The sequence below is a fragment of the Pseudopipra pipra genome, chromosome W (genome assembly GCF_036250125.1).
Source record: "Pseudopipra pipra isolate bDixPip1 chromosome W, bDixPip1.hap1, whole genome shotgun sequence".
NCBI lineage: Eukaryota > Metazoa > Chordata > Aves > Passeriformes > Pipridae > Pseudopipra > Pseudopipra pipra.
In genome coordinates this window covers 1,669,221-1,696,538 of record NC_087580.1, presented here as the reverse complement: position 1 = coordinate 1,696,538, position 27,318 = coordinate 1,669,221, and the positions used below count along the sequence as shown (strand labels likewise).

Here is a 27,318-nt window from a genome sequence, read left to right as displayed (position 1 = left end):
GGGCAGAGCAGAAAATATGCCCACATAAGATTCTTGTGCGTCTGTTCTGACAGGCACTTCTTGTCACAGCCTGTCCTCTCCATTCCAGAATAGGCCCTGGCAACCAAGGAACCAACACCCCACACCATAGTGCAGATCAACCCATGTGCTTTGGGCCCTTTTGTTGTCCTATCCATTCTGGTCTATCCTTTCCATTCTGGAATAGCCTCCGGAAACCAAAGAACCAACACCCCACCATGTGATAGTTCAACCCCATCCATGTGCCAAGGGCTCCTTTGTGGTGTCACAGCCTATCCTCTCCATTCCAGAATGGGCCCTGGCAACCAAAGAACCAATGCCCTACAACCCCAAAGTGAAGCCCCACCTTTGTGCCATGGGCCCTCTTGTGATGTCACGACCTGTCCTCTCCATTCTGGAATAGCCCCTGGAAACCAAAGAACCAACACCTCACACCCCCACTGTGCAGCCCTGTGGAGAATTAGCTAGCAGGGCAAGGGCATATGGATATAGCTAAAGCTATGGACAAGCTGTTAGAATATAGAAATACAGTTTGCCTGGGCCAGTGGGAAAATCTGAGATAGCAAGGCTACAGTGTCTTTGTATGTGCTAGTTGACTGGTAAACAGGACACTGTGATTAGCAAAACAAAAGCAACTGAGAGCCACCTGTGTCAACAAAAGGAGGGAGTAAAGGGCGAAATCAACATTTAAGCCAGAGCCAATAATGAGCTTAGCTTTTGCAACATGTATGAGCTAATTATAAAGCATATATTAAGCTGTTAGCATTGATCAATAAACGAAACTTGTTGATTCTCATATTGAGGGTCTCTTTCTTCCCTCGTCACGACATTATGGTGCCCGAGGCAAGGGACGATAAACAAGGATCCTGCTGAATTTTGCACGGTTCCCGCGGTCCCCGAAACTTCCATAGGGGCTAAGTTAAATCTTCAGTCCCAGGGACTAAGTTGAATCTGCGGTCCCCGAAACCTGAACGGGAGCTAAGTTAAATCTGCACTCCCCGAAGCCACGGTCTGATGTAGTGGTTGGTCGGTCTTGCAGCAGCACAAGAGGCGAAAGAGCTGGACTCCGTGCCCCGGGTGACCTTACAGGAGGGCCCGGCCAACGATACCGCCGATGTCTTGTAAAAGACTGCAACAGCGCGCTGAAGATTTATAGGTATGGAAAGACAAGCGGCGCTTTTATTACTCCAGTGCTTTTTAGAAAAACGGGGACTTAAGGGTATAGATTTGAAAAAAGAATTACCAAGATTGCTTACGACAAGGGTTGCTAAAAGTTGTTTTGTGGACCCTAATACAGTTTTTGATGAAGGAGAATGGAGACGTTATGGGGTTAAGTTATGGGAGGTTGCCGCGGAGGTGGAGCTCAGTGTAACATGAGAGAAGTGGAGAAGCTGCCAGGCCAGCCAGACAAGACGCCTGGACAGGTGAGCCACCGAGAACAAGAGGGATCTAATGTTGCATCTGTATGGAAGTCTATCCTGCTTAAAAAAGAGAGAGAAATTAGACGAACTGGCTTTGCGGCAGGTGCTGCTTTCATGTAAGAGCCAGGGATATGAAGTGAACTCTGTAACTGCCTTTACTATCTCTACTTGGAAAGAACTTAGTGATAAGCTCTTTACTGCTGCCTCTAAGGGAGAAAAAGTTGCTGCTTCCCTCCTTACAACTTGGTGATTGTTATCTGGAACAGTAAAAGACATTAGAGCACAGTCTGAGGACATTAGGATGCTACTGGATACCATCATACGGAGAAATCGTGCAAAAAGGGAGTCGAGTGGAGTTGAAGGGAGCCGGAGCGGGACCAGAAATCACGGATCGGGGCCGGGGACAACCGAGCAGCCCCCCCAACATGAACGCGGTGCCAGCATCTCGGCAGTGCATATCCAGGACGATCGGAGACGACGGCTGCAGTGTGAAAGTACTGCTGATGGACCAGGGATGAACTTTACGAACACTATGACTGAGTTCCACCTTAAGACATTTCCAGCTTTTCATCTGAACTGTGCTGCGGGACTGCGCTGCGCATTTGTGGTTGTGTTCATGGCGCTCTGTGCTTGCACCACCGTGCTGAGTGAATACGGGGCGGCGCCGGGCAGCCGGGCAGTGGCGGTGGTCGCGCCGCCTGCGTGGCCCCGGCTCGGAGCGGTGCGCCCGAGTGCGTGCACGCCGGCGGCCCCGGGCGGCGGGGGGGCTCTGTGTCCCCTGCACTGCTGACAGCCATGGTCCCGGGGGTGTGCGTTCCCCTTCCCTTCTTTGCAGCGAGTGTTTTTTCCCTGGTGCCGCTCCTCTTCCTAGAGTGGCGAGTTAATGACGGTAGCAAAGGTTTTGGGGGGTGCAGTCGGGAGAGGAAGAAAGCTGTTTGTCTTTTTCCCCGTTACACCAATCACCCCCTCTCAGAAACGTGTCTGTTTGCAGCTGTTTCTCTCCCTCTCCTATGTTTTTGTCTTTTCTTAAGCAGACCCTGTGATTAAGTTAAGTTCCTTCTGCTGATCTCTCTGGGTGAGCCCAGCCCCTCCTCCCCCTCCTTCGTCCTTCGGCAATGAGGAGCGTGGGGGAGGCAAAGATGGTAAAACACGGAAAAAAGGGAAAAGAGAAAAAACAACTTAAAATTAACGATATCCCAACTTATAAATCAGATAAGATCGCTCTGTTTTTACGGCAATAGGTGTTAAGCATGCAGTGTGCTCATGGCATTCTCAAACGTTTTCTTCAAAACAGGGAGACTGACGAAAAATCCTTTGAAGCAAGATTAGAAATAACGTAACATCCGTGCTTAGCTTTTTGCATATTACTGAAGGTTATTAAGAATTTCCTTTAGTTTGCCATTTTGCATCTCTTACATGAAATTTGGCTGTTTCCCCCAGGGACAGGGTGCAGGTAGAAGATTTGCAGATGGAACGATGAGACAGAAGGGGATATAGTCTTGCCCCCTGCAAAAGTAGTTTTATTGCCTTTATGATAAAATATCGTTGCTCTATGAGAAGGGTTGAAGATTTCCAAGATAATATTCTGTTCTTTCTTGCTGTATTTGTCTTTTACATGGAGAAGTTATGCAGGATTTGCAGATTGCTGATGGCAGCTATGCCATAAATTTCCTTTGAATTATGAAACTGATAAGAAGTGCACTGCCAATGACTACTTGAAAATGTGTGTGTGAATGATGAATGTCTGAGGTGGCCACCTAAGAGTGTGTGAAAAAAAAGATTGTGTGAAAGAGAAAAGCTACATGAATGTGTGACTGTGTAAACTTAAAAATACTTTCTGCCGGTGTCAAGATTTTAGAGATGTGTAACATGATTCTGTTGAACCACAGTGACTCCTCATCCTGAATGGTATATGAATTCTTCAAATTCCCACCATGAGTGATGAGGTTTTAGTTATTTCTAAACTAGATACAAGTATCTAGTATAAACTTTGTGCATTTATAATATTATTAGAAACGTGGCAGCACGAATTACAACAAACCACTGGTTTGCCACTAGCCGCAGCTTTGCAACTATTTGAAAGCAGTGAGCAAAAGGCTTTAGCATATTTACGCTGGGACACAAAGCATATTATCAAGCGCATAGGTATCATAAGAGGCATTAAGATAATAGCTGCCCGTTGTCAGAAAAGAACACCCTTAACAGTTATAATACCTGACGAACCCTTTCAAGGGAATCCACAGAAATATTTAGACCTTTGTGTCAGGAAATATAATCACAGTATTCGAGCTACTGTGAATGTTCCGAGTTCCAACCATAACAGAGACAGGAAGAGAAAGACTAGAGGGAAAAATTCGTCTGTTGCTTCTACCACAATTGTATGAAATTAAAGGGTTACCCAAAGATATACAACTAGAGATTCAACAGTGTAATAGTTATGAGGAATATATCCAATTACTGAATTCGCTGTATTATTTTTCATTAAGAGGTTTTGGTATAGAGTATTGCTTTGCATGCAAAGAACCAGGTTGCTTGGCCTTGATTGCTTTTAGATGTAAGACTTGTGGAAGCAATTGGTGGCTTGGGCAAATTAATTTGTTTGGTATTTGGTGCAGAAAGTGTTCTTTTACATTATCATTACAGTCATACACACGTGAATTAGAGCAAACAACAGGTTTACCAATAGCTGAAGCATTACAATTATTTGAAGCTGAAGAACAAGGGATATTAGCTGGTTTGCGCTGGGACACTAATTATATTATAAAAAGACTGAGTATAATCAAAGGTACAAAAATAATAGCAAGCAGGTGTAAGAAGAACACACCTTTGACAACAATATACCCTGGTGGTCCCTTTGAAGGCAATCCACAACAATATCTAGATTATTGTATAGAAGTACATGGTCAAAGATGATGATTTCTTTATGGTTTTGGATTTTGAAAATAATTCTGATAACACAAGGACATCCCAGTATCCCTGTTGGGCCCAGAGAAAACATTTGGGTAACATTTGCCAACCAAACAGGTCAATTGGACTTCTGTCTAAGTTTAGCCTCAGCGTCAGATCCTTTTCAAACGTGTCTGATTGGCATTCCTTACCTTGATACAAGTGATTTTGCAGGATGGGTTAGCTCTAATCATAACAAAACCAAGGTGGAATTAGCCTGCAATGTAACAAAAGAATGCACAAACGGCACCAAAGGCATGACATCTCTTTTGTTAGGGACTAGTCTAAACAGGACCATGACAGATAGCCCCAGTGAGTTACAATTATTTGGAGCTGTGTATGGAAATGACTCTTGCTTTAGACTCAATATGAATAAGGAAAAGACCTTTCTACAATGGCAACAAACGATTGGGAATGTATCCACTACGAACATAACAGCACAGAACCCTCCATACGATAATGTAACCTGGTGCCAAGGCTATGTCAAAAACGTGTCAGTCAGTGTGACAAAGCCAAAATATTTACCACCTGGTTATTTCTTAATTTGTGGTAATAGAGCATGGTCTGGCATTCCTAAATACCCCATTGGTGGACCATGTAACTTGGGAAAATTGACTATGTTTACACCCACTATGAGACAAATAACGCAGTTGAAAAGGAGAAATATTCAGAACAAACGAGACACTGAATTTGATAAATACTGTAAATCAGTAGAAAACCAACCCATTAAATTTTGGTCACCTACAGCAAACTTCTTTGCATCCCTGTTTGCCCCCGTTGGAGCAAAAAAGAGTCTGGTTCTTGTCCAAAGAACAGCTTGTTGGGCAAGGAATCAAATGAATAGAACCTCGAAAATTCTAGGGGAATTGGCTCATGACTTTGATGAAATAAGACATGCTGTTTTACAGAACAGAGCAGCTATAGATTTTCTATTGCTGGCTCAGGGGCATGGATGTGAGGAATTTGAAGGCATGTGTTGTATGAATCTTTCTGATCACTCTCAGTCCATCTACCAAAAACTAAAGGAAATGCAAGGTCATTTGGATGAGTCTAAAATCCAAAAGGATCCTATTAGAGAATGGTTAGCAAAGTTAGGCTTAGGACCATGGCTTGCTGAAATCACTAAACAAGCTATTTCACTTTTGCTGATACTGTTGGCTGCTTTATGCGTCGTTCCTTGTATTTTTAAGTGTATACAGAACATGCTAACGAAGGCGTGTGTGTGACCAGGTGTGTGTGTGACCCCCCAGGTGTGTGTGTGTGACCCCCAGGTGTGTGTGTGACCCCCCAGGTGTGTGTGTGACCCCCAGGTGTGTGTGTGTGACCAGGTGTGTGTGTGACCCCCCAGGTGTGTGTGTGTGACCCCCCAGGTGTGTGTGTGTGACCCCCCAGGTGTGTGTGTGACCCCCAGGTGTGTGTGTGACCCACAGGTGTGTGTGTGTGACCCCCCCCGTCTTGGATGTTGGGAGCTTGTTAGCAGGCCCAAATTTCTTAGTGAACTCTTTTGGGCCTGGCCTCCTGTTTCACCAGGGACACAGCCCGGGCCCGGGTGTTCCCATTCCCATTCCACGGGTTTGCATTCCTGTTCCAGGTGTTCCCATCCCATTCTAGTTGTTCCCATTCCCATTCCAGGTGTTCCCATTCCCATTCCACATGTTCCAATTCCCTTTCCAGGTGTTCCATCCCATTTTAGGTGTCCCCATTCCCATTCCTATTGTCCCTCCGCCCATTCCTGGTGTTCCTATCCCACTTCTGTTTTCCCCATTCCCAGTTCTTGGTGTTTCCATTCCCATTCCAACTATCTCCATTCCCATTCCTATTGTCCCCATTCCCATTCCAGGTGTTCCCATCCCACCTCTGTTTTCCCTATTCCCATTCCAGGTGTCTCCATTCCCATTCCAGGTGTCCCCATTCCCATTCCTGGTGTCCTCAATCTGCTCCCAATGTTCCCATTCCCATTCCAGGTGTCCTCATTCCAATTCCAGGTGTTCCCATTCCCATTCCTGGTGTCCCCAACCTGCTCACAGTGTTCCCATTCCCATTCCCAATGTTCCCATTCCCATTCCCAATGTTCCCAATCCCAACCCAGGTGTCCCCATTCCCATTCCTGATGTCCCCATTCCCATTCCAGGTGTCTCCATTCCCATTCCAGGTGTTCCCATTCCTGGTGTCCCCATATCAACTACAGGTGTTCCCATTCCCATTCCACGTGTCCCATTCCCATTCCTGCTGCCCCCATTCCCATTCCTGGTGTCCCCAGTCTGCTCCCAATGTCCCCATTCCCATTCCAGGTGTTCACATTTCCATTCCTGGTGTTCCTATCCCATTGCTATTGTCCCCATCCCATTCCTTATGCCCCCATTCCCATTCCAGGTGTTCTCATTCCCATTCCAGGTGTTCCTATTCCCATTCCATGTGTTCCATCTCCCTTTCCAGGTGTTCCATCCCATTCTAGGTGTCCCCATTCCCATTCCTATTGTCCCTCCTCCCATTCCTGATGTTCCCATCCCACTTCTGTTTTCCCCATTCCCAGTTCTTGGTGTTCCCATTCCAGGGGTCTCCATTCCCATTCCTATTGTCCCCATTCCCATTCCAGGTGTTCCTATCCCACCTCTGTTTTCCCTATTCCCATTCCAGGTGTTCCCATTCCAATTCCAGGTGTCCCATTCCAAGTCATGGTGTCCTCAATCTGCTCCCAATGTTCCTGTTCCCATTCCAGGTGTTCCCATCCCAGTCCCTGGTGTCTCCATTCCAATTCCTGGTGTCCCCATTCCCATTCCTGTGTCCCTAACCTGCTCCCAGTGTCTCCATCCCTCTCCCCGGTGTCCCCATTCCCAATCCAGGTGCCCCCATTCCCAGTTCCTGATGTCTTCATTCCCATTCCTGTTGTTCCCAGTCTGCTCCCAATGTTCCCATTCCAGGTGTTCTCATTCCCATTCCAGGTGTCCCCATTCCCATTCCCCCTGTCCCCATTCCCATTCCTTGTTCCCAGGGAGGAACTGCCAGATGCCGGAGGAGGAGCCAGAATTTATTGCCCAAAGCAGGAGATTTTCACACCAAAATTAACCCCCGGTCATGTCACCAGTGTGCCTGTGATGTCACCGCTGTCCCTGTGATGTCACCACTGTCCCTGTGATGTCACCAATGTCTCTGTGATGTCACCGCTGTCATTTCCCCTGCTGGTTTACCTTAAAACCAGCACACCAGGTCTGTGCCCAACGGGGGTCCCTGTGGATCATCCAACGCGGGTCCTCCCATGGCTGATGGAGTTGGAGCAGCGGCCGAAGCTCTTCCCGCAGTCGGGGCACTCGGGGCTTCTCTTACCGGTGGGTCCATTGGTGGGAGGTCAAGGAAGAGCTCTGCGTGAAGCTCTTCCCACACTCCCCACAGTGGAAGGGCCTCTCCCTGATGTGGAGGCGACGGTGGGTGTAGAGGGTGGAGCTGTCCCACATTCCCTACACATGTAGGGCTGTTCCCCAGTGGGGATGTGCTGGTGGCTGAGCAGCTTGGTGCTTGTGCTGAAGCTCTTCCCACATTCCAAGCACTTGTAGGGCCATTCCCTGGTGTGGATGCAACGGTGTTTGCAAAGGCTGGAGCTGTCCCTGAAGCTCTTCCCACACTCTGCACACATGTAGGGCCTTCCCCACTGTGGATCATCTGGTGTCGGAGTAGGTGGGAGCTCTGAGTGAAGCTCTTCCCACATTCTCCACACATGTAGGGCCTTTCCCCACTGTGGATCATCTGGTGTTGGAGCAGGTGGGAGCTCTGATTGAAGCTCTTCCCACACTCCCCACACGTGTAGGGTCTTTCCCCGCTGTGGATCATCAGGTGTCGGAGCAGGTGGGAGAGGAGAGTGAAGCTCTTTCCACATTCCCCACAAGTGTAGGGCCGTTCCCCAGCGTGGATGCGACGGTGGGTGCGGAGGGTGGAGCTCTGCCTGAAGCTCTTCCCACACTCCCCACATGTGTAGGGCCTTTCCCCACTGTGGATCATCTGGTGGCTGAGGAGGTGGGAGCTCCGTTTGAAGCTCTTCCCACACTCCCCACACGTGTAGGGCCGTTCCCCACGGTGGATGCAATGGTGGTTGCGGAGGTCAGTGCTCTTGCTGAAGCTCTTCCCACATTCCAAACACCTGAAGGGCTTTTCCCTGCTGGGAGGCTGCTCAGGGACCACCAGCTCGCAGCTCCGCCTCAAGCTCCGGCCGCCTTCCCGGCACACGCTGGCTCTTTCCTCCTCACAGCCCCCTGGGCTGGCTTTGCAGCCCCTCCTGTGGGGGCATCTCCGGCCCTTTTCCTCCCCGCTGCCTTCCTGTGCCGGGGAGCCCTTCAAAACGGCCTCTCCCACCAGGCTCTGCCGCCGGGATTTGTCCTCCGCGCTCTCCGGCCTCACCTCGGGACCTGGGGCAGGAAGCAACAAGGACAGGCAGGGGATTTACCTCCGGCCCACAGGGAAGCCCAAGGACATCCCCCCAACTCCGGCCCTGGCAGGACGGCCACAAAAGACAAGTAACCGACCCAAAGGGGCACTGACTTCCTCCTCACCTGCCTGGGGGGCCCGCGGCATCTTCCTCTTCCTCACAGTCTCCTCCTCCATCCGCCCAAGCTTTGGGAAGCAGAAATCCTGATGGGGGGGGAAAAAAGGGGTGAGTGTGTTGCCCAAGTCCAGCTCTAGGACTCACCGGGCATCCTGTGTCCCTGAAAACCTCTAAAACACCAACATTCAGCCCAGAAAAAAAGAAAACAACAAGATTTGGGAAAAAAAACCCGCACAAACTGCCCGCAAATTTGCAAAAGATCAGGAGTCAGCAAAAAAAATACTCCAAAATATGAACATTCAGTTAAAAAAAACCCTCCAAGAAGTTCTCCCCTCTCTGCTCTCTGCACCTTTACCTTCCGGGCTCTCCCCTCTCTAGGCTGCTGGGGGTCCCGCTTAGGGATGCCGGAGCTTTTGGGGGTCCCAGGGGTCCCTTCTCCCCTCACTCTCTGTTTCAGGGGGCCGGGTTCCCAGACGTTCCCCCTCTCCGCCTTCTCCACTTTCTTGGCCCGGGGATCCCAGGGGTCCCCACTGCCCAGACTCCCCCTTCTCCGGGACCCCCTTGCAGCCTCCCGGTGCTCCCGAGGCGCCTCCCTCTCCCTTCTCCCCCTCCTCCAGCATTCCGGGGGTCCCCCAGCTCCGGGATCGCCCCTCTCCACTCTCCCAACTCCGCGGCTACCGGGGTTCCCCCCCGGCTCTCACGGGGGGCCCCCAAACCGCTCTTGCCCCCCCGCCATTGCCGAGCGACCGCCAGGACCTTTTGGCTGCTCTTCTTTGTGCTCCCGCTCGGCTCCTCCCTCGGCTGGGCCGCCACTTTTGGCGGGTTTCCTCCTCCGGGATCCGCCCCCTGCAGCCCTTCCCCCCCTCTCCCAGCCCCCTTTGAGCCCCCCTTGGGTCCCCCTTGGGCCCCCCTTGGGCCCCCCTTGGGCCCCCCTTGCCCAAATAAGTCTGATTATACAGACAAGCAATTGGTTTTAATCCACAAAACCCAAATGTAGAACCCAGCACCCTGGGGCATGAACAAAGTACTGTTCCTTGGGCCCCCCCCCCGAGTCCAAAGTAAAGGGAGAGGGGAAAAAAACCTGCTGGTGGGAGAGCTGTTGCAGTCTGGTCAAAAGTGGGGATTGCAGTCCAGTTGAGGATGGTGGTCTCAGGCTGGTTGAGAGCGGTGAGCTGCAGTCCTCCTCTGGATCCCACGAATGGTAAAAAGGTTCTGAAACTCCAGGTTTATATATTCTCCAGTTCAGGTAGGAATGCCCAGTCCTCCCCTCAGAGCTGGGAATTCCATAAAAGGATGCTTAGTTCTTCCCTCAGAGTGGGAATTCCGTAAAAGGATATGAGGGTGCTCAGTCCATAAAAGGCTATGAGGGTGCTCAGGACATCCCCCCCACCTGGCAGGCCTCTCCTGACAACAGTTCCTGGGAAAATGGCATGGAAGGCCAGAGAATACACAGTTTTGGGCTACACCCATCCAGTGAGGAATCGGTCCCAGCTGTTCTAACTAGGACACTGTGTCCATCATCGCTGCCATCATCATCATCATCGGCCTCGTGGGAGTCGGGGTCTGGAAGCTCCGATCCGGTAACTCCCGGGATGGGGGTCAGGAAGGGGCATGGATCCGCCCGGCAGCATTCCGGGGATCCTGTGCCACGGGTGCTGATCCCGCTTTCTTTCCATAGAAAAGAGGGAGGGGAATGGATACGACCCCGCACCCACCAGTGAGTCCCAGCAGTGTGTGTGGATCCAGATCCTCTGGGCAGGGATCCCAGGATGGATGCCGGGATTCCAGAGGGGAATCAGGGCCTAATGGTTGGAGCAGGATTGGAAGGGGATTCCAGCTCAGGGCAGGATTCCAGAGTGGGATCAGGTGGAATTGGGGACTGGGATCAGGGCTGGATTCTGGAGTGGGATTGGGATGGGATGGATGGAGTTGTATTGGGGTGGGATGGACAGAGCAGGATAAGATGGGATTCCGGAGCAGTTCCTACTCTCCCTGGGCTCCACAGCTGGCTCCATCCCCTGGGATGGGACCAGGGACATGGTGACTCCTTTCCCCGCTCTCATCCCAGCAGGAATCACAGCCTGAGCGATCCTGGAGCTGGATCCGCCCCTTCCCTCTCCCTGTGGAAAGGCAGGAGCTGCTGGCAGAGCTCATCCCGCTGCTCCCACCCACCCCGGCCCCCCTGCGGCTCTTCCCGATGGATCAACTTCCTGCTTTTTCCCGTGTGGAACCCAGGACCACAATTATTCCGGAGGCTTTAATTTGGGTGTGAAAATCTCCTGCTTTGGGCAATAAATCCTGGCTCCCTCCTCCGGCATCCAGCAGTTCCTCTGTGGGAACCAGGAATAGGAATGGGGACATTGGGGACAGGGATGGGGACACTGGGAGCAGGTTGGGGACAGCAGGAATGGGAATGGGAACTCCAGGAATGGGAATGGGGACATTGGGAGCAGGTTGGAGTCACCAGGATTGGGAAAGGGGACATGGGAGACCAGGATAGGGATAGTGGGGACAGGAACGGGGACACTGGGAGCAGGTTGGCACAGCAGGAAGAGGGAATGGGGAGAGGGATGGGAACCCCAGGAATGGGAATGGGGACAGGGATGGGAACCCCAGGAATGGGAATGGGGACAGGGATGGGAATGGGGACAGGGATGGGAAGCCCAGGAATGGGAATGGGGACAGGGATGGGAACGTGTCTCTCCAGGAGTTGGTTCAATACAAAGGTCGGTCTCTGGCTCGAGGCCACGGGAAGCCCCTTCTTTGGGAATGTCTGGGAACCAGGTGTCAGAGGTTTGAAAAGAGGTGTTGGAATTGTTTCCCAGTGTCCCCCCCATTCCCATCTGTGTCTCCCGGGATGGGGTGGGTTGGAGCGGAGCCGCAGGCGCTGGGCAGGGGCAGTGGGGGGAGGGCGGCTCTCGGGGACACCGCGGTGGCCGCGGGGAGGGCGGGGGGTCCTTTGTTCGGGGGCTTTTGGGGTTTGTCCGGGACCGGACAGAGCGGGAGCTGATTTTGGCCACCTTGTTCTCTTTTCCTGAGAGGAAGTTTTTCCCCCCGGGACACCTCGTGGAGAGCAACCGAGAGAGAGAGAGCCCGACCCATCTGGGAGCGAGGTGTTCTGCTTTGGGGACTGCCCCTGGGAAAAGGGACTCCTTCACTGCTGGCTGCGAGCACGGGGCTGAGAGAGCTTTGAACTGCCGGGACAGTTTCTCTCCCCCATCTGGGGATTTGGGACTTTGTTTTGTTTCTTCTGAAAGTTTTTGGTTGCACCATTTGCTGTTTATTCAGATTTTGTTAATAAAAGGTTTCTTCTTTTCCACACTTCCACCTGAAGTCTCTTAATTTCTAGCCTCTGGAAACCAAAGAACCAAGGCCCCACCATGTGTCAGTTCAACCCCACCCCTGTGCCATGGGCTCCTTTGTGATGTCACAGCCTGTCTTCTCCATTCTGGAATAGCCCCTGGAAACCAAAGAACCAACACCAGTGTAGCCCCACCTCTCTGCCACGGGACTCTTTGGGATGTCATGGCCTTTCCCCCAGGAAAGAAAGCCTGGAACCTTTGGGTTTCAGATGCAGTTGGGGGACAACCCTGGGCACTCCATGGGCAGCAAGAGCTTTCTGTCCTGGCCCTTTTTGTCTGGCAGAAATCTTCATCTGTGTTCAATTTGGGCAGTCAGACTGGCAATTTCAGCACAGGGCTCCTGCAAGTGAATGACAGCCCTTCCCTCCAGGAAAGAAACCCCTTACCCTCGGTCTCTTCTCCTGTTCCCTAAAACACAACCTGCAGGGGAGCTTTCTGGGATCTCTTCTCTTGGGAATTGGGAAGATAGACCCACTCCCATGTTTAACACCTCAGGCAAAATCACCCTTTGAACACCTTTCCCAACCCTCCCCAACCTTTCCCAAATCCCAGATTTTACAGGTGTCCTGTAATTCTGGCCCAATCTCACCCAAGCCCACAAACCATGACAGAAACCTCTCAACCTTACGCTGCCTCCTTCCCATTGCTGTGCCTTATGTGCAGGCAAAAGGCCTTAAAATCAAGGACCCAAAATTCATGGCCTGTTCTTTTTCCCAGAAAAGAAGGCGTGGTGAACTCTCCAGACCAGGGAACTGGAAGATCTCCCCAAAACTCCTTTGGTACACGCTGCAGGGCCAACGATTCCTCTGCTCTGCCCTGTCGGCGCTGCTTTGTCTCATCTGGGTCCCCAGAAACTGTCAGTGAAACCTGGGGAATAAAATCTCTGAGCAGTTGGTTGGGTTCCAGAGGTGACCCTACTTCATTCAGTGCTGAAGGGACACAGCAATTGCTAACACCTGTATATCTGTTCTCAAAACTCTTAACAATTTCTACATTTTAGCAAGCAAAGGAATTCCTGTCCATTGGTTTACCAGTTCTCTGCAGGAATTCTTCTTCTCTCTTCTATTGGCTCTTGATTTCTCACTTTGAATGATGCTTAGTCCACAGTTTTTGTCCTTTTCTTGTCTTTTCCCTAGATAGGGAGAGCCTCAGGAACTGTCTGTGTTGGTTTTGTCTTTGTCTCTGGTTTCTCTAAGGGTCTTTGTGGTTTAGAAATTCTGCCTTCTTGGTGTCCAGGTCTCAAAAATAGATTTCTCTGCCAGGTCTACGACCACTGAAGTACGGTAGACCTTAAACTTTTACTTTGTTTTTCTAACAAATGGCCATGGCCCAGAACTTGTCCATCATCCATTGTCTATTGCCCCCATTCAATCTCCTGCCAGCAGTTTCTCCCCACTGCTGGGTGGGCTCCTTTGTCAAGCACTAGAACTTGTTGGGTAACAGGTCCAGTCCTGTTGCCTATTTTCGTGGGGATGTGCAGGAGGGCATTGAGTCTTCCATGAGCAAATTGGCAGAGGACCCCAAGCTGGCTTGCAATGTGGATGTGCTGGAGGGTAGGAAGGCTGTGCAGAGGGACCTGGCCAGGCTGGAGCTCTGGGCCGAGCCCGTGGGCATGAGGTTCAAGAGTGCCTTTGGAGCCTTTGGGGCCTCTGGCCACAAGAACCCCCTGTAGCTCCAGGCCGGGGGCAGAGGAGCTGCAAAGGGTCCCCGTGGGAGAGGCCCTGGGGGTGCTGGTGGACAGAGGCTGAACCTGAGCCAGCGGGTGCCCGGGTGGGCAAGAAGGCCAAGGGCAGGCTGGCCTGGATCAGAAAGAGTGTGGCAGCAGGAGCAGGGCAGTGATGCTTCTGCTGGACTGGGCACTGGTGAGGCCACAGCTGGAGTGCTGTGTCCAGCTCTGGGCCCCTCAATTCAGGGAGAACCTTGAGGGGCTGCAGTGGGTGGAGAGCAGGGCAATGGAGCTGGGCAAGGGTCTGCAGTGCATGTCCTGTGAGGAGCAGCTGAGGGAGCTGGGCTTCTCCAACCTGGAGAAGAGGAGGCTCGGGGCTGACCTTCTCCCTGTCCACAACTTCCTGACAGGAGGCTGGAGCCAGGGGGGGGTCAGCCGCTTCTCCGAGGCAACAGGCGATAAGACAAGAGGACACGAGGACCTGCCTGTCAGGGGCTGTTTGTCAGGGACAGGAGCAGGACTTTTTGGAGAGAAACAGGGATCAGGAATTTAAATGGGCTGCCCAGGGAGGTGGTGGAGTCAGCGTCCCTGGAGGTGTCGAAGCAAAGACTGGCCATGGCACTGAGTGCCGTGGTCTGCTTGACGTGCTGGGGATGGGGCGTAGGCTGGACCCCGGTTGATCTCCCAAGTCTCTGCCAACCTCATGGACTCTGGGCTTCTGTGCCAGCCCAGCCTTTGGGGACAGCGTGCTGGTGGCTCCGAGGCTCCGTCCTTGCCCTGCCTTGCCCATCTCCTGGCTGCCAGGCAAGGGCCTTGTGACATCACAGCCTCTGTGGAACAGCGCGGTGGCTGAAAACTGTCAGTGCTGCGTCCCCGTGCCCAGAGCCTGGGCAGAAGTCGTCTGGCAGGGACGGGCAGAGACTGTGCAGAGGTGTCAGCTCGTCCCGCAGCAGCACGATGCCCAGCCAGGGCATCTCCTGGCTCCTCAGGCTCTCGGTGCTCCTGCTCTTGCCTGGCCCACTCGAGCCTTGCAGCCGTGCCACAGGTGCCATTGCTGAGAACCGGGGTTTTCCTTGGATGGCCCCTTGCCAGAAAAGGCAGGAGAGGCTGGAGAGAGGGGAAGGAGGGGGGTCAGGCCGCTGGGATGGGGCCGGCGGGCCGTGAGCCCGAAGCCAGCAAGGCCTTGGGCCCACACGGTGTCAGGGGAGGACTGAGAGCCCCCAGGGAGGAGGAAAACTGGGCAGGCCCCAAGGCTGCTGGGCCTCTTCCTTGCCAGCCCTTTGGCCAAGGCCCCGAGGCAGAGGTGGGGCTCAGCCCCTGCACAGCAATGGGGCACAGGCTGAGCCCCAGGGACACCAGAGCCAGGCGGCCTGAGCTCTTCTTCCTGCAGCGTCTGCCTGGGGCAGCCCAGCCAGGCCTGAGTCTCTGCAGGAGAGGCCAAGCCCAGCCAGAGAGGGCTCAGCCCTCTGAGGCTGCACTCACTGCAAAGGGAACAAAACCTTGGCCCAGAGGACATCCTGCCCCCAAATGGAGAACTGGAAAGGTCAAGAATAAAAAAGTCACCCCCCTCCATTGTTCAAGAAATGTTCAGACCTCTTTCCTAAAAGCATCCAGGACTCGGGTCACCCAGTTTTCTCTCTGACAAGGCTTTGCAGGGGCTGCTTGGGAAAGGGAAGCCCTGGGGCCCCAGTGCAGATGGGTGGGGCTGCACTCTGGGGGGGTCGGCCTTTGGCTCTTGGCTTCCAGGGGCCACCAGGAGTCAGTGAGCCGGGCTGGGGACGAGGGGCAGGACTGGCTGGGATTGCCTCTGGGGCCTGGCCCAGAAAATGGAAGTGTCCCCATGGGGGCAGCTGGAAAGGGCCCAGGAAGGAACTGCTGCCCCAGCGCAGGCTGTGGGCCAGCTCTCTGCAAGAGAAGTTGAGGGCTCTGAGGCAGAGAGGGAATGAGAGCCGGGTCCAGGCTTGGGAATTGCCGGGAGGGGAAAGGGATGTCTAAGAACAAGTCCCTCAGGAGAGGGAAGCAGAGAGGCTGTGTTTTGACCCCAGCACAAGGGTCTGCAGGGCAGAGCAGAGAATATCCCCCACGTGAGATTGTTCTGCATCCCTCCTTGCAGTTCTGACAGGCACTTCTCTTCAAAGGTCGTTCTGTGAGCGTCTTTTTGTTCTTTCCAGGTGGGATGCAAGCGGTGGGGTGGGCTTTGGGCACTGGGGGGCAGAGGAGCCAGGTGAGCATTTTCCTGCCAGTCTGAATCAGATGTTAATTCTGGTGGGCTGTATCCTTGGTGAATCTAAGCACATCCCTTGGCATTTGTTTTTTTTCTGGTGGTACACAACCTGAGAAGCATCAGCAGAATGGGAAGGAGGTCCTTGCAGGAAGAGGTCAGTGTAAAGGAAGCTGAGAGGGGAGCTTTGGTGAGAATGTGGAACTCTGAGGGCATCCCTCAGTTTGTGCCTTTGCCTCTGTGATGCTGAAAAACCCGGTCCGAAGAACTGCTCAGAGAGTTTTGGATCTTTTGAACAGCAAAGGGATTTATTGCCAACGTCGGGAGCGAGCGTGGTTTGCACCACAGAGAACTTGCTCAAAGGGTTCACAGAAAATCAGAGGTTTTATACAACTTTCATATGTGATTAAATGTGATAAATCATATTCATGCGATTACATCTGTCTATACGTATTAATAATGGGCAGAGCTCAGGCAGAGCTTCTCTTGGCCCTCAATGCTCAGAGGGGTTTAGGTGAGTCTGGGGTCTCTGCTCCTCTTCATCAGTTCCCAGTGTCCCCATCCTTGACCCTCATGTTCCCACTCCATTCCTGGTGCTCTCCTTCCCAGTGTGACCATCCAATTCCTGATGTCCCCATTCCCAGTCCCTGGTGTCTCCAACCTGCTGCCAATGTCCCCGTTCCCATTCCTGGGGTCCCCATTCCCAGTTCCTGCTGTCCCCAGCCTGCTCCCAATGTCTCCATTGCTATTCCTGGCGTCTCCATCCCATTCCTGATGTCCCCAGCCTGCTCCAGTGTCCCCAACCTTCCCCTGGTCTTCCCATCCTGCTCCTGGTGTCCCCATCCCTTTCCCCATTGTCTCACAGTGTCCCCATTCCCATTCCTGGTGACTCCAACCTGCTCCCAATGTCCGCATTCCCATTCCTGGAGTTCCCATTCCCATTCCTGCTGTCCCTAACCTGCTCCCAGTGTCCCCATCCAAGCCCCCCTGTCCCCATTCCCAGTCCTGGTTCCCACAGAGGAACTGCCGGATGCTGGAGGAGGGAGCCAGGATTTATTGCCCAAAGCAGGAGATTTTCACACCCAAATTAAAGCCTCAGGAATAATTGTGGTCCTGGGTTTCACACGGGAAAAAGCAGGAAGTTGATCCATTGGGAAGAGCCGCAGGGGGGCCGGGGTGGGTGGGAGCAGCGGGATGAGCTCTGCCAGCAGCTCCTGCCTTTCCGCAGGGAGAGGGAAGGGGCGGATCCAGCTCTGGGATCGCTCAGGCTGTGATTCCTGCTGGGATGAGAGCGGGGAAAGGAGTCACCATGTCCCTGTTCCCACCCCAGGGGATGGAGCCGGCTGCGGAGCCCAGGGAGAGTAGGAACTGCTGCGGAATCCCACCTGATCCTGCTCCGTCCATCCCACCCCAATCCCACTCCATCCATCCCACCCCAATCCCACTCCAGAATCCAGCCCTGATCCCAGTCCACAATTTCACCTGAGCCCACTCTGGAATCCTGCCCTGAGCTGGAATCCCCTTCCAATCCCGCTCCAGCCATTAGGCCCCCCTTCCCCTCTGGAATCCCGGCATCCATCCTGGGATCCCTGCCCAGAGGATCTGGATCCACACACGCTGCTGGGACTCACTGGTGGGCGCGGGGTCGTATCCATTCCCCTCCCTCTTCCCTATGGAAAGAAAGCGGGATCAGCACCCGTGGCACAGGATCCCCGGAATGCTGCCGGGCGGATCCGTGCCCCTTCCCGACCCGCATCCCGGGAGTTACCGGATCGGAGCTTCCAGACACCGACTCCCAGGAGGCCAATGATGATGATGATGGCAGCGATGACGGACACAGTGTCCTAGTTAGAACAGCTGGGACCGATTCCTCACTGGATGGGTGTAGCCCAAAACTGTGGATTCTCTGGCCTTCCATGCCATTTTCCCAGGAACTGTTGTCAGGAGAGGCCTGCGAGGTGGGGGGGATGTCCTGAGCACCCTCATATCCTTTTATGGACTGAGCATCTTCATATCCTTCTTTGGACTGAGCATCCTCATATCCTTTTATGGAATTGCCCACTCTGAGGGAAGAACTAAGGATCCTTTTATGGAATTCCCCGCTCTGAGGGGAGGACTGGGCATTCCTGCCTGAACTGGAGAATATATAAACCTGGAGATTTGGAACCTTTTTACCACTCGTGGGATCCAGAGGAGGACTGAAGCTCACCGCTCTCAACCAACCTGAGACCACCCCCCTCAACTGGACTGCAATCCCCACTTTTGACCAGACTGCAACAGCTCTCCCACCAGCAGGTATTTTTCCCCTCTCCCTTTACTTTGAACTCGGGGGGGGCCCAAGGAACAGCACTTTGTTCATGCCCCAGGGTGCTGGGTTCTACATTTGGGTTTTGTGGGTTAAAACCAAATTGCTTGTCTGTATAATCAAACTTATTGGGCAAGGGGGGCCCAAGGGGGCTGGGCCAGGGGGGGAAGGGCTGCAGGGGGTGGATCCCGGAGGAGGAAACCCACCAAAAGCGGCGGCCCAGCCGAGGGAGGAGCCGAGCGGGAGCACAAAGAAGAGCAGCCAAAAGGTGCTGGCGGTGGCTCGGCAATGGCGGGGGGGGCGAGAGCGGTTTGGGGGCCCCCCCGTGAGAGCCGGGGGGGAGCCCCGGTAGCCGCGGAGTGGGGAGAGCAGAGAGGGGCGATCCCAGAGCTGGGGGACCCCCGGAATGCTGGAGGGGGGGGAGCAGAGAGGGAGCGCCGGGCCTCTTAAGCGGGGGTCCCGGAGAGGGGGAAGGCCTTGGAGTGTGGAGAGGAGGGGGGGCCTTGAGGCAGGGTGGGAGCCAAGAGCGCCAAGAGGTTTGCGAGGGTGGGAGGCGAGAGAGGAGGGCCGGCCGGCCCCGGGAGGCAGAGTGGGGAGAAGTGAGCCCTGGGACCCCCCTGGCAACACTAAAGGGGACCCCGGCAAGTGGGAACCCCCCGGAGCCGTGGAACTCCTGGTAGCCCAGAGAAGGGGGACCCCCAATGCAGGCAGAAGTGCCATCAGGCCAGACAGGGGGGACCCCCCCTAACCCCAGAGAGCAGAGAGGGGGAACTTTTGGGAGGGGATATTGGGCTGAATGTTGGTGTTTTGGGGGTTTTTATGGACAAAAGAAGCCCGGTGAGTCCCAGAGCTGGTTTTCGGCAGGAGGAACCCCCAAGGCAAAGCACTCACCCCCTTTTTTCCACCCCCTCAGTATTTCTGCTTCCCAAAGCTTGGGCGGATGGAGGAGGAGGCTGCGAGGAAGAGGAAGATGCCGCGGGCCCCCCAGGCAGGTGAGGAGGAAGTCAGTGCCTCTTTGGGTCGGTCTTTTGTATTTTGTGGCCGTCCTGCCGGGGCCGGAGTTGGGGGGATGTCCTGGGGCTTCCCTGTGGGCCGGAGGCAAATCCCCTGCCTGTCCTTGTTGCTTCCTGCCCCAGGTCCCGAGGTGAGGCCGGAGAGCGCGGAGGACAAATCCCGGCGGCAGAGCCTGGTGGGAGAGGCCGTTTTGAAGGGCTCCCCGGCGCAGGAAGGCAGCGGGGAGGAAAAGGGCCGGAGATGCCCCCGCAGGAGGGGCTGCAAAGCCAGCCCAGGGGGCTGTGAGGAGGAAAGAGCCAGCGTGTGCCGGGAAGGCGGCCGGAGCTTGAGGCGGACCTGCGAGCCGGTGGTCCCTGAGCAGCCTCCCAGCAGGGAAAAGCCGTTCAGGTGTTTGGAATGTGGGAAGAGCTTCAGCAAGAGAACCAACCTCCAGAGGCACCAGCACATCCACACTGGGGAACGGCCCTACACGTGTGGGCAGTGTGGGAAGAGCTTCAGTGACAACTCCAACCTCCGCAAGCACTGTCGCATCCACAGTGGGGAAAGGCCCTACACATGTGGGGAGTGTGGGAAGAGCTTCAAACGGACCTCCGACCTCCGCAACCACCAGATGATCCACAGTGGGGAAAGGCCCTACATGTGTGAGGAATGTGGGAAGAACTTCAATCGGATCTCCACCCTGCTCCGACACCAGATGATCCACAGTGGGGAAAGGCCCTACATGTGTGGGGAGTGTGGGAAGAGCTTCACTCAGAGCTCCAACCTGCTCCGACACCAGATGATCCACAGTGGGAAAGGCCCTACACGTGTGCAGAGTGTGGGAAGAGCTTCAGGGACACCTCCATCCTTTGCAAACACCGTTGCATCCACACCAGGGAATGGCCCTACAAGTGTTTGGAATGTGGGAAGAGCTTCAGCACAAGCACCAAGCTGCTCAACCATCAGCACATCCACACTGGGGAACAGCCCTACACGTGGAGGGAATGTGGGACAGCTCCACCCTCTACACCCACCGTCGCCTCCACATCAGGGAGAGGCCCTACAACTGTGGGGAGTGTGGGAAGAGCTTCACGCAGAGCTCTTCCTTGACCTCCCACCAACGGACCCACCGGTAAGAGAAGCCCCGAGTGCCCCGACTGCGGGAAGAGCTTCGGCCGCTGCTCCAACTCCATCAGCCATGGGAGGACCCGCGTTGGATGATCCACAGGGACCCCCGTTGGGCACAGACCTGGTGTGCTGGTTTAATGGTAAACCAGCAGGGGAAATGACAGTGGTGACATCACAGGGACATCGATGACATCACAGGGACAGTGGTGACATCACCGGGGGTTAATTTTGGTGTGAAAATCTCCTGCTTTGGGCAATAAATTCTGGCTCCTGCTCCGGCATCTGGCAATTCCTCTCTGGGAACCAAGAATAAAAATGGGGACAAGGGGAATGGGAATGGGAACACCTGGAATGGGAATGGGAACATTGGAAGTAGACTGGGAACAACAGGAATGGGAATGCAGACATCAGGAACTGGTAATGGAGGCACCTGGATTGGGAATGGGGACACCGGGGAGAGGGATGGAGACACTGGGAGCAGGTTAGGGACACCAGGAATGGGAATGGGGACACCAGGAATTGGAATGGAGACACCAGGAACTGGGATGGGAACACCTGGAATGGGAATGGAAACATTGGGAGCAGACTGGGGACACCAGGAATTGGAATGCGGACACCCGGAATGGGAACACCTGGAATGGGAATAGGGAAAACAGAGGTGGGATGGGAACACCTGGAATGGGAATTGGTTCACGTGGAATGGGAATGGGAACTCCTGGAATGGGAATGGGGACACCTGGAATGGGATGGGAACAACTGGAATGGGATGGGAACAACTAGAATGGGATGGGAACACCTGGAACAGGAATGCAAACCCGTGGAATGGGAATGGGAACACCCGGGCCCGGGCTGTGTCCCTGGTGAAACAGGAGGCCAGGCCCAAAAGAGTTCACTAAGAAATTTGGGCCTGCTAACAAGCTCCCAACAGCCAAGACCATCTGTGCTCGTTCTGTTCTACTGACTGGAGCAAAGCTTCAGAGAATAGTACAGGAACATGTCCTGGGCCTAGAGGGGATAAATTAGAGAGACAGCAGGATCAGGGAGACATTGGAAGAGGAGGAATAGGCCGGGAGCCAGGGTTTTTTCCAAGCTTCAGGGAGCGGGTCAAGAAGAATGGAAGAGAAGGAAGGTCAAGCTGAGGAAGATGAGTTGAAGCCCCCAGAGCCATGGAGGAAGAGTGGAAGTCCCCTCAGGATTGAGGGCCAAGAGAAGCACCACCCCAAGCCCCGCCTGAGCTCCACCTATACTCCGCCTGTTATTAATATGCAGAGATAGATGTTGGAATCACTGGAATATGCATTTAATCCCAGCTGAAGATTGTATAAAAATGCTGATTTTGTGTGAAGCCTTGGAGCAAGTTTGTCCAGCGTGAGCTGGCTTGCTCCCAACGTTGAATAAACAAATACCTTGCTGCTTAAAGATAAAAAAGTCTCTGAGCAGTTTCTCGGGCTGATTTTTCGGATTCAGCGCCCAGTCAGTCCCAGGATGATCCCAGTCACTCCTGGTCTCTCCCAGTTGCTCCCAGTTTCCTCCATGTGGTCCCACTCATTCCCAGTTGCCCCCAGAAGTTTCCAGCATGATCCCAGTTGCTCACAGCCACTTCCAGTCATCCCCAGTGCACTCCCAGTTGCTCCCAGTATGATCCCAATCACCTCCTGCATGATCCCACTCACTCTTGATATGATCCCAGTATGATCCCAGTCACCCTCAGTGTGGTCTCAGTTGCTCCCCGCATGGACCAAGCTGCTCCCACTGTGATCCCAGTATGGTCCCAGTTGCTCCCAGTTGCCCCTAGCACAGATCCAGTCACTCCAAGTGTGATCCCGGTCCTCCCTTCTGACAGTCCCACTCAATCCCAGATGCTTCTATTGTAGATCCAATCAATCACAGTTCCTTCCAGTTGCCCCCAGCCTGGTCCTAATTCCCCTTCACGTAGTCCCAGTCACTCCCAGTATGGTCCCAGTCACCCCCACCATGGTTGCAGACACTCCCAGTATATCCCAGTAGAGCCCTCAGCATGCTCATAGTCCTTCCCAGTCACTCCCAGATGCCCCAGTAACATTCCAGTTTCCACCAGTATGATCCCAGTGACTCCAAGGCACTCCCACTATATCCTATGTGGCCTCCAGTTGCTCCCAGTAGCCCTCAGTGTGGTCCCAGTTGCTCACAATATGATCCCTGTTGCCCCATTTCTGGTCCTGGAGGGTCCCAGTGTGCTCAGATCCTGCTCCCGGGGGGTCCTGCTGGGTCCCAGTCCTGGTCCCGGTGTATCTTGGTGTCCCAGTCCATCCCAGTCTGTCCCAGTCTGTCCCAGTCCATCCCAGTCCGTTCCAGTCCGTCCCAGTCCATCCCAGTCCGTCCCAGTCCGTCCCAGTCCATCCCAGTCCATCCCAGTCCATCCCAGTCCCTTCCCAGCAGCCGCCGCCGTTTCCCGGGTCCTGCCCCCCCGCCCCCCCAAGATGCTGACGGGGGTCGGGGCTCCGTCTTTGCCTTCGTCTCCCTGGGCCTGCCTGGAATGAAGGGGCCGCTGGGACACTGCAGGGCCTCTGGCAATTAAAGGAACACTGGGACACTGGGGCAGGACATCCCCCCTGCAATGGCACCAAGACAATGCCCCATTTGCAAAGGGGTCAGTGCTGAGCTGAGAGGGGGCCGGGACAAGGCAGGAGATGTTGGAACCCAGACTGGTTTGACCCCAAATGAAGGCCCTGATGGTGAGGGAACCCCTGGAGTCCAAGGACTGTCAGTCCATGGGTTTCTACCAGAAAGGGCCAGTCCCCTTTCCCAGGGGCAGGTTCTTCCAACAGAACCCTTCTTGGGGGGTGTGTGGAGATTCCTGCCTTGGCTGGGGACCCCCCAAGGTCACTGCTGGAGGTTGAGAGCAGAGATCTCCCCACGAGCGCTGGTCTGGGGGAGTTCCATCCATCTCTAATTAAGAATTATTGCTTGTTTGCCACCTTCAGTAGAATTGCTTCAACAATTGCTTTAGTGTAGTGCCCTGTCCTATCTTATCCTATACTACTGGTAGTTTTAGTGTTTCTACTGTTCACTAAATAATTCTGACTAAAACCTTTTGTGTCATCATTTGCAAAAATAAATAATTCATTTTCTATCAATAGATCTGATTTGCCATCATTAAAGCCTGGGGGACAAACGTGGTTCAGTCCCCCCTCTAGAATTGCTCTAAATTTCAGCTGTTGGCACAATGCAAGGCTGAGATTGGATCCAGCAGCACCCAGAGGAAGTTGGGAGCTCAGGGGGACCACCCCCCTTTCCCAACCCCCAGTGCCCAAAGACTCTCATGGGACCGTCCATCCCTCCAGACCACCCCCCCTTTTCCCCCCCTCTCCCTGTTCCTCCCACTTTTCCATCGTCCCCTCAATCACCAGGCCCCAGAGGATCACTTTTGGCTTCCAATCCCCACTTTTCCCCCCTCTCCCACCCCTTACACATCATTCCCCCAATCCCCAGCCACCTCATGCTCAGTTTGGGGGTCCCACCCTCCCCTTTTCCCCACTCTTCTGACCTCTCCCACCCCTTTCCCATCATCCCCCAATTCTCAGTCTCCCTCCCCCTCCACTTTTGGGGGGTCCCACTCCCCTCCCACTTACTTTGGGGTCCCACCACCCCTTTTATCCCCTCTGATTCACCGACCCCCCCCTTCCCAACACCCCCTCTCACCCAAGAGCTCCTCGCCTGCAGCCAGGGGAGGCTCCCAGTAACACCAGAGTCCATGAAAGTCCCCCCAAAAAAGGGTTAGGTGGAGTCCTAGATGGGTTTGGAGGTTCCTTGGGGGCTGTGGGGTGGTTTAAGGGGGTCCCAGCACACTTTGGGATGTGCTCGATGCCGTGTTGGGGTGCAGATGTCCCCCCAAAGCTCCCCCAGAACAGGGTGACACAAGGGGGGGACACAGAGGGGTCCCCATTCCTGATCCATCCTGGAGCAACCACACTGGGGGCAACTGGGATCAGAGTGGGAGCAGCTGGGCCCCTGCTGGGCTCATACTGGGATCATCCTGGGAGTGACTGCAATAATACAGGGAGTATGTGAGAGGGACTGCAACCATACTGGGGATGACTGGGATCAAACTGGATTCATTGAATCCACTGGAAGTGTCTGGAAGTTACTGGGATCCTTGGGGGTGACTGGACTCATAGTGGGATCATACTGGGAGCAACTGGGACCATGCAGGGGCAAGTGGCATCCTCCAGGCAGTGCCTCCCATTTCTCAGGAGAGAGTTAAAAAAACCCCACACCCCTCCACAGCCTTTGGAGGGTCTTCAGCTTGGAATGTGGGTCTGCTGGTTGGTTCTTTTGTGTGGGTCAATCACCCAAGGCAAAAACTCCCCTCTCCTGTTCAACATCCCCCCCTTACAGCAATGCAGGGCAAAGAAACATTCCCTGTCTGGGTTTTTTTGAACAAGTAAACCTGTGACAACCTCCCAGGCTGCTGAGCAGGGACAAGGAGGCAGTGAGGGCCCAGGGCTGCAAGGGGCACTTGTCTCCTCATGGTGGGACCGTAAATGGGCAGAAAAGAAACCCCCAAGGCTCAATTTGGGAGCAATAGTGGGCAGCCATTCTTTGTTATCAGCCCCTCACCCATGGGAGGATCTTCCCCCCAACCACCAGTGTGCCCCGTTCTCCCCCAGGGCAGCTGAGATTTACTCACAATTCTACATATCCAGCAAATGTCTTACATATTCACTCCTTCCCTCACAAAGATCACACCCATGGGAATCAGCTCGGGGAGGTCCTTCTGAAGTCCTTCCAAAGTCCTTATTTGGTCACTGGGGGTCTTCTGGTGGCCTCTTGGTGGTCTCTGGTGCTTGTTTGGAGCTTGAACTTTACTTGACCTTGTCTGTTGAGCAGAGTATTTACAGCTGGATATAGAGGGCCCTTGTTCAGCATCTCTTCTCCAAAACCTGGACACTTATGTGACAACTACCCCAACTGAAAAGCATTCAGAAACTTCCTGATTTTGTAACTCCCCTGCCAGAAACTTCCACTGTAAAGGCCCCTGGAAAATTCCTGAGCAAGGGAGAATTCCTGCCCCCAGGAGAGACCCCGCCTCGTTTGACGGGAGGCCTGGGAAGGACCCCCCTGGCAGAAGCTTTCCCCCCAGGCTCTCCAAGCTCCCGGCTGTGGGCAAAGCCAGCCCATGGCCCAGCGGGGTGGGCTGGGGCTGCCCAGGGGCAGGAGACACGGGCACCACGGAGCGAGGCCAGCGGAGCCCCAGTGGGCCGGGGCTGGAGCGCCCGAGGCACGGGAGAGGCTGGAGAGCAGGCAGGGAGCCCGCAGGCCTGCCCGCTCCCAGCTGGCAAGGGCTGCAGGCAAAGAGGCAGCTCTGCAGGCCTGGAGCAGCACAGGGGCTCTCCAGCTCTGCCCTCGGCACAGGCCTCTCCCAATGCACCAGGCACAGACGGGCACCATTGCAAAGGGGAACCTTTGAGTCCCAGTTTCGGGGGAATCACACACTCGCCCCAAGGAGCCACAGCCAAGAGTCTGGGGGCAGCACGGGGCCCTTCCTGGAAATTAGAGAACTTTCCTAATCTTTCCGTGGGCCCACTTTGCCTTTGGATTCGTTGTTTCCATTAATCACAGAGGGGGTGTTAGGCCATAAATCACCTTTAGCCAGCACACAGCAAAAATTCCTCACAAGCTGCTTTGGAGAGAACACAGCTTGGGAAAAGCACTAGAACTGTCAGTTTTGTGAGAGTTACCCTTGATAAGCTTCAGGGAACAAAGCCTGGGAGAGAAAGATGTGTTCTTGAACCTGGATATCTGGAAACAAGGGCCTTCTGCAGAAAGCAGCAGGTCAGGAGGAAGATGAACAAAGGCTCAGCATTTGTGGGGGAAAATCCCCACTGGAGGAAAAAGATGCTAAAAAGACTAAAAGTGTAAACTAATTAGCATAAGCAACAAGAGAGTAAGACTGACTAGAATACTGATTAATGAAATGGAACAATGAAATGATGCCATTTGGCACCAATGAACAGTAATTTCTTTGTCAAAAGTGTGTAAATGGGTGCAAAAGTGATGTACTGCTGTCTGTGTGAAGGCAGCATTGTTGTTGGTCACATACACAGCCAGCAAAGAAAGTAATGCCTTGCTTTGTCACACTAAACCCACCGTGTTAGAGGGTTTGATTGATCCCAACAATGTCAGAGTATTTGGCAACACCCTCAGCAGTCAGTCACTTGCACTGCCAGCATGGGGGCCAAATGCTGTCCTTGGAAAAAACATGGACTGCCATCATTTCCAGGAGCCCAGCTCCAAAATTTGGATAGCACTTCCCGAATTGGATATGTCTGGGGATTGCTGCCATGCTAAAAGGGCCAGGACAGAAAGCTGCTGCTGGCCTTTGCCTGCCCTGGGAAACCTTTCCTCTGCCCCCCAGCACTGGGGCTGGGTGCTGTCCTTCCCAAGGAAAGGGACTGTCACCCCCCCCGGGAGCCACCTCCAAACCTTGGATGCCACCTGCCAGCCTGACTCTGTCAGGGATTGCTCCCACCCAAAAGGGGCCAGCACAGGAACCTGTTGCTGGCCTTTGCCTGCCCTGGGCACCCTGTCACCTGCCCCTGAAACACTGGGGCTGGGGGCTTTCCTTCCCAAGGACAGTTAATGGCACCACCTTTCAGGAGCCCACCTCTGAGCTTTGGGCATCATCTCTGTCCTGCAAAAGGGGCGTTTCCTCAACCCTTTGTGTTCCCTTGGTCTGTCACAG

General features: G+C 54.1%; 1 protein-coding gene across 1 annotated transcript in view; it reads left to right on the top strand.

The window, feature by feature from the left end:
* The window catches only part of LOC135404776 (gastrula zinc finger protein XlCGF26.1-like), an 86,245-nt gene that overhangs the window by 58,188 nt on the left and 739 nt on the right, over positions 1–27,318 (top strand). Inside the window, 1 exon segment of the mRNA XM_064639511.1 lies at positions 19,875–20,304. Within this exon segment, the coding sequence (XP_064495581.1) occupies positions 19,875–20,304 (430 nt within the window).